Source organism: Homarus americanus, unplaced genomic scaffold (genome assembly GCF_018991925.1).
Source record: "Homarus americanus isolate GMGI-L3 unplaced genomic scaffold, GMGI_Hamer_2.0 scaffold22250, whole genome shotgun sequence".
Lineage (NCBI taxonomy): Eukaryota > Metazoa > Arthropoda > Malacostraca > Decapoda > Nephropidae > Homarus > Homarus americanus.
In genome coordinates, this window is record NW_024741189.1 from 12,728,368 (window position 1) to 12,741,243 (window position 12,876).

The 12,876-nt window shown below is 33.2% G+C and overlaps 1 protein-coding gene across 11 annotated transcripts in view; it reads right to left on the reverse strand.

Moving 5' to 3' along the window:
• The window catches only part of LOC121875733 (protein PALS2-like), an 80,750-nt gene that overhangs the window by 3,972 nt on the left and 63,902 nt on the right, over window positions 1-12,876 (reverse strand). For 9 of the 11 annotated variants that reach the window (XM_042380390.1, XM_042380388.1, XM_042380393.1 and 6 more), the window contains 5 exons: window positions 7,516-7,827; window positions 7,081-7,221; window positions 5,085-5,201; window positions 1,210-1,371; window positions 510-720 (listed from right to left, as the gene is read on the reverse strand). In XM_042380390.1, the coding sequence (XP_042236324.1) occupies window positions 510-720; window positions 1,210-1,371; window positions 5,085-5,201; window positions 7,081-7,221; window positions 7,516-7,827 (943 nt within the window). The remainder of the gene's footprint in view (window positions 1-509; window positions 721-1,209; window positions 1,372-5,084; window positions 5,202-7,080; window positions 7,222-7,515; window positions 7,828-12,876) is intronic. The other 2 variants (XM_042380391.1, XM_042380389.1) reach the window with 1 other exon arrangement.

The window sequence follows — 12,876 nt, forward strand, 5'->3', positions numbered from 1 at the left end:
CCAGTCATTTCACAAATGTTTGTAGTTTATACTGTAGTTGTAAATACAGTAAAGTAGTTACCTATAATACTGAATGACTCATTTTAATGTACAGTACAATACTGTACAGGTAGGTATATAGTAGCTTCAACTCATGATATGTTCAAAAGCTTATTATACTGTATACTCCTTAAACTTTAACAATTTAATAAAAAAAGGCATGTTTTAGTTATGAAACAAGGAGGACAGTCCTATCCTTTGTTTGTTTGTTATTGTTTATCATCAGATATCAAGAGCAGTTAAGTTAATTGAAGATAATAGTTTAAAGCTTTGTTTTTACAGTAGAAATCTATAAATATTAAAAGGACTGCCAAACTGGAAAACTAACATGCTGTATGTAAGGTAAGCATCAATCAGTGAGTATGATGTTTCAGGAGTGTAAACACTCAGTTTAGTGGTGAATAGCTATTAAGCTGGTGATTATTTCCTATATAAATAACAAAGTAAACCATGTATTAAAGAATACTTACGAGGTAATGTGGTGCCAAATTTTGATGGGTCTGAAGCAATAATTCGATTTTTGATAGTTCTTCTGCCAACACCATGAGAACCAATAAGCACAACAGTCTTGCGCATAAAGGGTGGCATCCGGGCCACCTCCTCGTACAGTATCAACTCTGCTTGATCATACTCTGTACTTTTCTTTGTGGAAAACATTAGTTTCTTTTTACGTTTTGATATCTGTTGGGAGAAAAATCACTTAAGACTTCAATACTACATTTTTTCATAAAGATAAAACAAGTCAATGAAACAACAGCCTTTTACTGAAATATAGTACACTGCCTTATAATGCTAGTACTGTACTGTATTGCTGTAAAGTATTCAATGTACTGTACTATAAGCTGCTTTGGTTTATACCAACATAACAAGAACTGGATAGGCAGGTGTATTTGACTTTCTGTCTGACAGTGTGTAAGTAAATGCATGTAAATTTAATAATAGTGCAGTTCAGACTCATCACAAGGAAACTTTTGCTGTGGCTGTGAATGTAACCCCCATTTAGTATGAAAACCTACAAGTATCTTTGTTTTATCCAGTTTTGCTTATATCAGCCAATTCTAGGTCCACTGCCCTTGGTGTACATGAGGCCAACATGTATAAAATATGAAAATACACTTATCATCATCATGTCAAAACAACAGCAATTAAGAAATTCTCAAGAGTACTTACCCTTGTACCACAAATACCAATCTTGTGAACGTAATCATACTCTTGTCTAACAAAGGCTTTGCGCCGTTCCTCTAATTCTTGGGAGGGAATGAGGCCTGTTCTTTTAGTGCCAGATCCCACCACTTGAGCTTGCCACCAATTGGGGTCTGACTGATCTACAATCTGCAAATAGAGCACAGTAGTACAGTATCATTCAAATACACCTGAAGGCATAATATATATAGATTACTAATACAGTACAGTATCACCTTTCATATTAATAATTTACACTTTACCCAGCCGGACACACACATCTTTAAAAGCAAAAGAAGAGAAGAACAAACCTTTATAATTAGAAATTCCATAACCTCAAGTGCACAAAACACAACAGTCTGTCCTTCCATTTGTTTCACCATACATAATCATTTGAAAATCAAACGATAATTATGCTTTCTTTATGATAATGAAGGTTATCTGTATGGTAAATATTTGTAGATACACAGTGGCATAGCTAGGGAAGGAGCAGGGGGAGAGGTTGCTTCCCCTGAGCACATTCTCCAAAGGCGGCACTTTAAAAAAAAAAATAAAGGTAATAAGCTGTCATGATGGTTGTTAAAATTATGATGTTACATATTATTATTTTATTTTGACTATTATATTAATTATGATGTACTATAGTATAATGTAAATACTGTACATACCATAATAGATACTCAGTAGCGCACACATGGGGGGTAAGTACAGTACAGTACAGTATTTTTATTAAATACTCAGATTTTAGACTACAAGAAGTGATTAGTAACTACACTACTGTAATAATCAAGTAACTTACTGTATTAAAAAGCACTGGGTGTAACCATGTAATATGTAATTATGGGTTTTGCTTGTTGGCTTTTTGGAAATCAGAGGGATGCTTGGAGTGATCCAAAAAAATTTTGCAAGATTTTTGCTAAAGGTACGCACAAAATTGAAAAACAAGAAAAAAGCGAGTCACACTACAATAAAGCAGAAAAAGAACTTTTCCTTACCAAATTCCGTTTGTTCAATGATAGAACTGTCTTGTCTGGTCTTGTAACAGAGGAAAGGAAAGGGATTTAAAAAAATAGGATGATTCTAACACGTAATACAGATGCAGTTAACTTTTGGGGGAAATAGGGATTGGCATTCCACTGTCATCCTCACGGTGACAGCAATTTTTTGGAACTTATTAAGCGGTTTGCTAAAAATGATACATTACTGAAGCATCATTTATTACCGAGTGATCAAAATGCAACATGTCTCGGCCCTGACCTACAAAATAATCTAATACAATCCTAATCAGCACAGCTTCTATAAAAAATAGTACCTGAAATCAAAGTGGCTAAGTAATTTGCAGTACTTGTTGACTCTACCTTTGATATCAGCAGAACTGATAAATTTTCTTTATCTTTGCAATATGTAATAGTAAACGGTGATGCAGCAAAATGATTTATACAATTCAGCGAATTACCTGGTAGTAGGTAGTAGGCAGCTATCAATCAGGGAGATACTACCGCCTGGGAAGATACTGGAAGCATAATGTATTGTCTAATGGTAGACCAAGCTGCCATATGGCATCACAAAAATTATGACCAAGTCCCAGGTTGCTGATCTGCCTTTTTGCCACATTTACACACAATTGCAGGGTCTCAATTGGTTCTCTTACTTTGACAACACAACATACATACAGTATACAGTACATTGTTTCTTACTCTTGATTTTTTTTAATTTTCGTATTTATTTATGGCTCTTTCTTATTATTATTATTATTATTATTATTATTATTATTACTGTATTATTATTACTGTATTATTATTATTATTATTATTATTATTACTGTATTATTATTATTATTATTATTATTATTATTATTATTATTATTATTATTATTATTATTATTATTATTATTATTATATTCCCCACCCCCCCGGCTCCGATGTGGCTCAGTGACCCGTGCCCAGGTGGGCTAATCCCTGTTAAAAAAAAAGAAAAAAGCTAAGGATTTTTCCAACATTCTTCTTTCAGCAATCAAAAACTTGGGACTATCAATAACTATGTGTTACGGTCAGTTTTACGATGAAGTAAGCACCATGTCAGGTGAAATATCAGGTCTCCAAACAAGAATTAGGTAAATTGCTCCAAATGCACTCTTTACACACTGATGTGCAAATAATTTAAATTTAATTCTTATTGTTGCAGTAAGCTCCAATATTCAAACTCAGTTGTTTTTGGGAAACTCTAGAGGGTCTCTATACCTTTTCTTACTTTTTCTTTCTGGCATTTTACCTCATCTTTGAGTACTACAAGAAGAACAACGCAATCAATAAAATCTTTCGCGGTGACTATAAAGAAACTTTGTAATACCAGATGGCCATCAAGAAAGTCAGCAGTAGAGGCAGGCTTACAGAATTTACCACTAGTAATTGACCTGAAAAGAATTTTGGATGGCGAGATGAAAAATTGTACGTACTCCAAACAGCTTGCCGAGGCAAAGGTTATTCTAGAACACTCAATACATATGAATTCTTGGTTCTTATATTCTGGAATAAACTGGTAGAAAAGGCTTCCAATTTATCCACATATTTACAGGAAAATAGTGTAGATCTGGTTACGGCTTCTTACTTGATTCAGCTTTTTTAAAATATGAAAAACGTGCAAACTTATTTTTAATCTGAATCCAAAGAGAATGAGAACGAAGCAATTGGGTTGGCTTGAAAATGTGAAATTACTGTGGAATATAAGCAGCACAGAGTATGTAAAAGAAAATGATACCATGAAGAAATTCCAGACGATGAATGAATATTTGATGCCCAGAAGAAATTCATAGTTGAATCCTACTTAGTGTCCCTACATTCCACTATAAATAGCCAGTAAAAGATTTAATAATTTTATAAATATGGCTTCCAATTTCAGTGGTTTAGATCCAAAGCATTTTGACAATGCAGATAATGTGAACAAATTAAAAATTTTGGCAGACATGTACTCAGACGTCGTCGACAGTCAAAACAAAATCATGCAAGAGTTTCTTTCATTTAAAGACATGAACAAAGAGATAATGAGCACTAGCAATAAGGCAAATTCAAATATTGAGAGAAAATGACCTACAACAGTGTATTATAATTCATGATTGCCAATGACATGTGTTCCATTTATCCTAACCTGTTGACATTGTACCACATTTTTCTGACCTTGCCAATAAGTAGCGCAGTTGAAGAATGAACCTTTAGCCGACTCAAACTCATAAAGTCCTACCTGCATTCTACAATAGGTGGGGAAGATTGTCTGGTTAGCTTATAATAGATTATAATAAAATAATAGATAACTCTGCTAGAATGAAGCCTAGATGAAAGAGGCTGTTGTAGTCGCTTCATGCACTATATTATTTATTTTGCTTTGTTGTGTCTGGATTTTAATCTTTAAATATAAAATAAGTAAATAACATGTACTTACCATAAAACTGTATCTTTCTTGTGTTTTGATTTTAAATACAAAATAACATGTATAATAAATTTAAAATTATTTTATTTGGTATGCGTGGTGGCAGGTATTTTTATGTGCTCGCTCCCCCTGACGTTAGAACCTGGCTACACCACTGTAGATACATTCTATTCATATCAAACTTCAAATAATAACTTTATGATATAGTCACCACATGAGAATTTATATATGTGTAACATTTACCCAAGTTGCCCTCCTAAATATCATTGGTTCAAGTAAGGGATCCCCCCACCCCCTCCCCCCACATTCCACCAAACTGTAAATGAGAACCTAACTTTGCATCTGCATTTGTACATAATTTTCTAACACTTAATAAACATACAGAGAACTCCTCTATCTAACAGATTATTTAATAAAATACATATAGTGAAAGGGGTTACCTGTAATATGTCTCCTTTTTCAAATTTGAGGCCAATGTCTTGTGGAGTTTGTGATGGGCAGGTAGGGAGGAGTGTGTCTTCAGCAGGGTCATAGGAGTAGAACGCTCTCATGTAACACTGAAGAAATGTATTCATTATTACCAGTTACAAAGATCCAGTCATAAAAAATATACAAAATATACAGCTTATTTTCGAAAAGTGAAATTATAATACTACAACAGCTTAGTGCAATAACATTATTAGATTAAGAATACTGTACTGTACACTAACTAAGCTAAGGGAAAGATTCAACTTCACAAAATATTGCACTGTGCCAATAGTGACTGCCGACTGTTCAGCATAACTAGCAAAATTACAAAAACACATTAATTCACCAAGTGTGTAAACTACGAGCCAAATTTGTCAAGAAATTTTACACATACTTTTTCCTTCAAAACTTACAGTTCATGCTTCTTGCATGCCATATTTTAGTCATCAAAGAAATGGGAATTAAGCAAATACAGAACATGCAAAAGAAATTAATTTATTCCAAATGACCAGAAAGACTTTGGCATACAATCCTCACAGTGACTATGAAGAATAATTTGCAATGCAATGCAAAAGCACAGACATAAAAAAATTATAAAGAACTTTTTTCTTTAGACTGATCCATTGCATATTAAATCTAAAATTTACAAGGAAGAATACAAATGATATTGAAATGATATATTAAATTTTCCTTTTAAAAGAGTGCAACACAAAGTTTAATGTTCATCTTAGCAAAAGAATGTAAGTGCATGACCACTGCAACTGCAAACAGAGGCTCTCCTTTCTCCTTTTTGTTATTTTTAACTACTGAAACAAATGTGTCTGCTATGGTGCTCCCCTCCAATTTGAGAAACAATATTCACTTCATTTTTTATGTAAATGAACAAGGAAGACCAACTGAAGATGCCAAAATAATTACAGAAAATTGGATATTTAATAGCAAGAATTATATATTGAACCTTAAGGTAATGAATTGAAAACAATTACCTGTACTGTAATGTACAATATTGTACAGTATTGGCATCAATAAAATGTGGGCCACAACACTGAGGGAATACTGTATTGCAATTATCAAACACATGCAAGATATTAGTGACAAAAAAATATTTTACTATGTTTTTGATGAGCAATGTAATCTCAATTTCCTGTGTTAAAATTACTCTTTACTTAATCAGCTTTAAATAACCAATTGCCAATAACTGACAATTATGGTTGAAAATTTGTGATCTAAAGAAGTCACACTAGATATTGGTAATATATATTACATACCAATACTACACTTAATTTTAATCTACTGTCTTTCAAAAAATTTATTGAAATACATGTAAATCTTTGGTATTGAATGTTCACAATAATGCGCAAAACACTATCACCTACAACTCCTTTGTGAAGCAATAAAATGAATTGGCTTCACACAGGGAAAACTATCTAATAATATACTATTCAACTACTGTACAGTACAGTACAGGACTGTACTTGTACTGCCAAAAGCTTCTTTGAAAATGTAAAGTCCTATTAAGAAACATTGAATCTAGTCAGCCATTAAGAAAACAAAGCTCTAAACTCTTAAGCATGCATGTATATATATATATATATATATATATATATATATATATATATATATATATATATATATATATATATATATATATATATATATATATATATATATATATAATATATATATATATATATATATATATATATATATATATATATATATATATATATATATATATATATATATATATATATATATATATATATATATATATATATATATAGTGTGTGTGTGTATAGTCATAATAAAAAATAAATCACTCAAAAAACTGTTCATATCATCTTACATATTATAGTATGCACATTTCAGCATTGCCCCCACCACCACCAGACCATCAGAAGCTCCAGCTGTTAGTTGGCTTGAAGCAGGCATTTACTGGTCTGAACAAAACAATATAACAACACTTACAACAGTCTTGGCAGAATCTGGGTGGAGGCTGCTGGTTACCTGGTTGCTGGTTGGTGGATCATGGAGGGCAGGTATCACCTTCAGTGTCACCGAGTCACGGCACTTAGCCACTTCCTCATGCAGTCCCTGAAGATTTGCCACCTTGGAAACGGAAAAAGGAAATATGATTCTGAGTTTTATAAGTACGATACAGTTTGAAAAATTAAGGGCTTGATTCTGAAATTCCATACTGTCGTTCATATTTCCATAAATTGTAATTTGACATAATTCAGCTATTTTCAGAAATTCCTAAACTACCTTATCTAATACCTTCACTAATTTATTTTGACCCTTTTTCCTTTTTTGAATCATAGCAAATAACTTATACTGTACAGGTACAACACTTGTTTCTACAAAAAACATTGCAAAAGAATTAAATAGGTTTCCATAACTTACCTTAACTCCATTGACTTCACAAATGGCATCACCAACATGTAGGAGACCTTGTCTGTCAATGGTGCCACCTGCCATTATTCTGGCAATGACCATGTAACCATTTTCATCCTCTCGCACTGTCAGCCCCAAGGGTTCATCTGGTCTTTTTCGGAGGCCCACCATTCTAATGGCGTCCACCGGATACCCATTTTCCTCTGGCATGAATGTGACGTTCTCGTGGCAGCCGTTTACAGAGTTGTAACCGTTGCTTGATGTGCTTGCGTCCCCTGTGTGTCGCCGATCTGCTATGGTGTCATGGGTTTCTAAAAGTGCCTGAAAAACCATAACAAATTAATTGACAAGATACTCAAAGTAAAAACAATTTACCATGAACTACAGTAATAGAAGTAAACAATGGAAGAAATGTTGAGTGATTACTACGGTAGTAGAAAACTTGAGAAATGCTGACAAGGCGAGTCGTGAGAAGTGTAAGGAAGAATGTGTGTGCGTGTGTGCAATCTACTGTGCCATGTAAAAGAGGTAATGGATATAATTCATTAATAAAGATAAACATTAACAGTTTGGAAAGATATTTGTAAATATTGTATTGACAATTAAAATATTAATAAAAAGTTAGTAAACTGATGTGAAAATTAATAAAAATATTAATAACTAAAAAATTGCCACAGCAAAAGAAGAATTATTTATTCTACTGGATGTACTGTATTAAAGAAAATAATAAATGAATTTCAGGAAAATTTTGTACTGTACTTCTACAGAATGAATAGCAGAATAAAGAAATCATTTAACTGCAAAATACTGTACCAGTAGGGTAAATTTTATTGGGGAATTAAACTTTAAAGTTTCATGGAGAAAAATTCAGTTACTGTATGCAGAAAGTTTTAGAATATCAGGAATATGAATGAGAAAATGGATTGGCTGATAAAATCTTCTCAAAAACAGAGATGGATGTGTAGGATTGAGAACATCTAATTAAAGCTTTGACTCTTAACAAGAAGAAAACGAGTGAAAGGAACAGATGAGTATAACAGAGAACAGACCGACTGCCCAACCACCTAGTACAGGTAACTGACGATCAGTAAAAAGGATAAATTAAAGAGAAAAAAATAAAGAAACTTTGTAGGGAGAAAGTTTATCTCACTCTACTGAGAAGGATACACTTCTCACTAAAAAGGAAGAATGATACATTACTTTTCATCAAGCTGAAATCCTGAGAGAAAGAAGGGCTGAGAATCAACCTGATACAAAACTTAGAGGGTAAGTCAGAAGTATCAGCAATTTGTCTGTCTTTTTTTCAGAATTGTCTACACTGCTGACTGCACTGAGTGTACAGATAACCACTTTGTGGTATTCATACCCTTACATGCTATTGTCCAGTTGTGCTTTAATCATAGCTACACCACTTTTGTTTTGGACTAAAAAAGAGCAGCATGCTGTCACTTTTTTTTTTTTTGCAGGCTTCGGGCATAAAATGCGCTGACATTCATAGAGTATCTGTACAGTATGATGCTCAAGTTTTGCCACAGTGGAGCATGTACAAATGAATCAAAATGTTAAAAGATTTGGATAACATATTTGTTGATATAAATCATTCAGGGATGTCGTCCACATTGATCAATGGCATTCAAATTGAACAAGCACATACAATAGTTCTAAATGACAGGAGGGTAATGCTCATACAAGTTCTAAGACACCTTGAAGTAAGTTACCATTTCAAACCTAAAGGCAAATGGCAGAGCATACAGTAGAAACACACGATGTCTCCTCCTTCAAAGAGGTTCACAAATCAGTGATTAGCTGATAAATATACACAGCAGTTGATTATCACTGAATTGGGCCATTAACAGAAGCTCTGACAGGCCATTGATTTGCCAATGATGACGAGGTGGAGGAGGCAGCGCAGTCAATGACCATTCTTTCTGATGATACAGGTATACAAAATCTTTTGCACCACTAGACCAAGTTTGGTGAAAAGCGGTGTGATTACAGTGTACATGGAAAAATTACTTCCCAATCTTGTATTGTACAGGTAAAATGTATATGGGAAATAAAAATGAAACAATGCAGACAGGTTTATACTTTCCCTCGTCCACATTAAAATATGACATCTTGATTGGAAGGAGAAAAGAGATATCATAAATCAAATACTGTATAACATATCTGTACCTTCTTTTTCAAGAGTTGTACATATTATAACACATAAAAGAGATGACATACTTCCCAAGACACAATAGAGAATACATTGAAAGAAAATCATGTTATACAGGAGAGGAAGAATGAAACCATCATGACTAAAACGAGGAAAACCAAAAGGATGTGTTGTAATTCCAACCAGAAGAGTAAATGATGTATAGGTTTAAGTGTAAGTAATTGAAAAAGCAACTCCACCATTAATATCCATAAAGATACATACGTTACTGAGCTAAGGACACCGTCCTTAATGAAAGTCCACGGTGGAGATTCCATGAAGAACTACTGTAGTTGAGGGTGTGCTTAAAAAAGAAGGTTTACTTACTGTGTTCTATACATACTGTAATTGGTCAAATATCAATTGTTGTCAATGAAAATGAATAAAACATGGTATACAAGTAATAGATATTGAATTACAGGTACTGGCCACATAAAATGTAATAAAAGAAAATATAATGAAAAATTAATGGGAGTACTGCATAAGGGATAAAGTACAAGGTACCAACTGGAACCTCTAGAAGCATGGTAAACATAGGATATTAACCAAAATACTTTAAATACAGACCTCTATGTTTTCTTTACAAATAAAAATTAAATACAGTTTCTTATATTATTTCTATCACAAATGTTTCATGAACTGTATATCCAACTTATATTCTAGTCATAGAAATAATAACAACTATACTGCAAGGTTAGATCTACATTCAGTACTGTACTTGGAAAGTTCTTGTGTCAGTTAACTATACAAAATACAAATTATATCAGCAAATGCTGGAGGCATTAGCAAGCCTGCGTTACCAATCACAAAGCCCATGTACCCACTCAAGCAACTCTATGAAGACTTGATTTATGTAGTTAAGGTACTCTATGCATCAGGCCACATTCAAGAGATAACTCACAACATGCATCACACAATAGTACACTATGCTAATAATAGAACCAATCTAACATCTCAACATATTAACTCCTCCACAATTTGGCATTCCTGATTTCTGAATACATGTAACTCCTAAACATTTTGGCAGGACAGAACACTAAACCACCAGGTATTCATGGCTAACCTAAGCAAGCATGGAAAATGGCCATAAAACAGTGATGATGAGGAATCAATAATACTGTACTGCATTGTACATAGTACTTTATCTTCTTCACCACTTCTCAGCTTAATAGGTGATATTTAATTACATTTATAACATACAGTAAAGTATTTGTAATGCATTTAATTCAATATAATTAGTGTATACAGTAATTGGATTTAGATTAAAAAATCTGGCACCCTAATTCATGAAAGATTTACCCAGTACTGTACTTGCAGAAAGATTTATGAGCACATAAAGTTGGTGACTCCCAATCCAAGTACAGGTACTGTACTGTGGGTTGAATTCCTACTAACACTGCACTCTTGTGGTTAATTGTGTAAACACTTGTCTTCAAATATTCCTCAAGATATATGTTACTCATTTATTTATTCACTGTACGGTATTTTCAGATATTTACTGTAGTTTGTGGATTTGGACATACTGTACAGTACTATAATTGCAAATTTCTGTTTATTTTGGAATCCTCCCAAATTTGGAAAGGCTTAAGCCCCTATCATTCTGATTTGCATACTTAAACCCCTTATATTCCAATTCTGAGAGAAAAATATAATTGGCTTACCGATTTGGCCAAAATCTCGACCTCTGAGATTTTGTTCAAAATCTTAGTAGGCACTCCTGAGCATACTGATTTCGAATCTATGCATGCAAAATTATTGGACATGAGAAAATAATAATAATAATAATAATAATAATAATAATATATAAATAAAATACAGTACAGTACTGTAATTCACATTTTTTCTGAGAAAAAAAAAAGAAAAAAGAAAATCACATTTATGAGCTTTTGTATTTTCAGATTTCAAAACTTCATGGTCTTTCCCAACTAGAAAAGTAATAAGAAAGGTTAGATTAACACTTACATATTTTGGTATTGTAGCTTTTTTATACTTCTAGAGCAGTGGTGTCAAACTCAAAACCTTTCGAGGGCCAATACTTATTTTATTTACCCTCCTCAGGGCCAACACAAGTGCTATATCACATACTTGCAAGATTGAAGTTTTCAGCTTCACACATTGCCTTACCTGGCTTACCAAGAATAACTCATTTGGGTTTGTCTGAACTTAAGTATGCAAATTTTTTTGCTTAATAACCATGATTAACACTAATACTGTAATAGGATAGCAAAAGGCATATACTGTACTACAGTATATGCATTATTTTGCGGCTACAACTTGTTATAGAATTCCATTTGTGTATTGAAACTTAAGAGCTCAATATAAATTCAATTATTGCCACAATGATGCAAAGATCATTTCGGAATTTACTGACTCAATCATATCTGAATTTTTTCCTTCATATTTATTTCTATCAAATTTCACGGGCTGATAAATTTTACCGTCATCCTGCGAGCCACACCTGACCATTCCAAGGGCCACAATTGGCCCGCAGGCCATGAGTTTGACATCCCCGTTCTAGAGAATATCACTGAAATCGCTAGTGGCGGCTAAATAACCAAAATCACATATATGTGTTAATAAATTTGAGTTACCTATACAGTACTGAGCTGTATTGTACAGGTACTACATTACCTCAAAGCAAAACTATTCATCACAAAATAGTCTCAGACTCAAGATTTTTTTTGAGTGAGTGTCAAAGTGACCAACTGTGGTTTACGATAATACTACCTCTTAAGCTTCACTGGTTCCTTCATTATATGTAAATAACAAATTTGCAAAAAAATATATTGAGACATTAGATTGTTAAAGAAAGATCAGGCATTGTAAAATGCAGTACACTCCAAAAGTCATGCGAAGACAGTACACCAAAATATATTGTTTAATTTGGGAAGATGAATACCTTCTCTGCAATACAGTACTGGTAACTGTATCTGTGAAGGAATTGGAGAGAATGATTACCGTGCATTTGAAAGATGTGTAGAAATAGACACGATAGGGAGGTGAGGGTATACAGTACTTTGTCTTCACCCCACCAATGGCATCTTCCATTTTTTTCTTTTTTATCCTGTGCTTTAGGATATGGATCTACAGTATACCTCTGAAGTGGTAGAGCAAAGAAATGAAGTATGTACAGTATGTGAGTAGGGTTTCTTGACACACTGTATCATGTTATG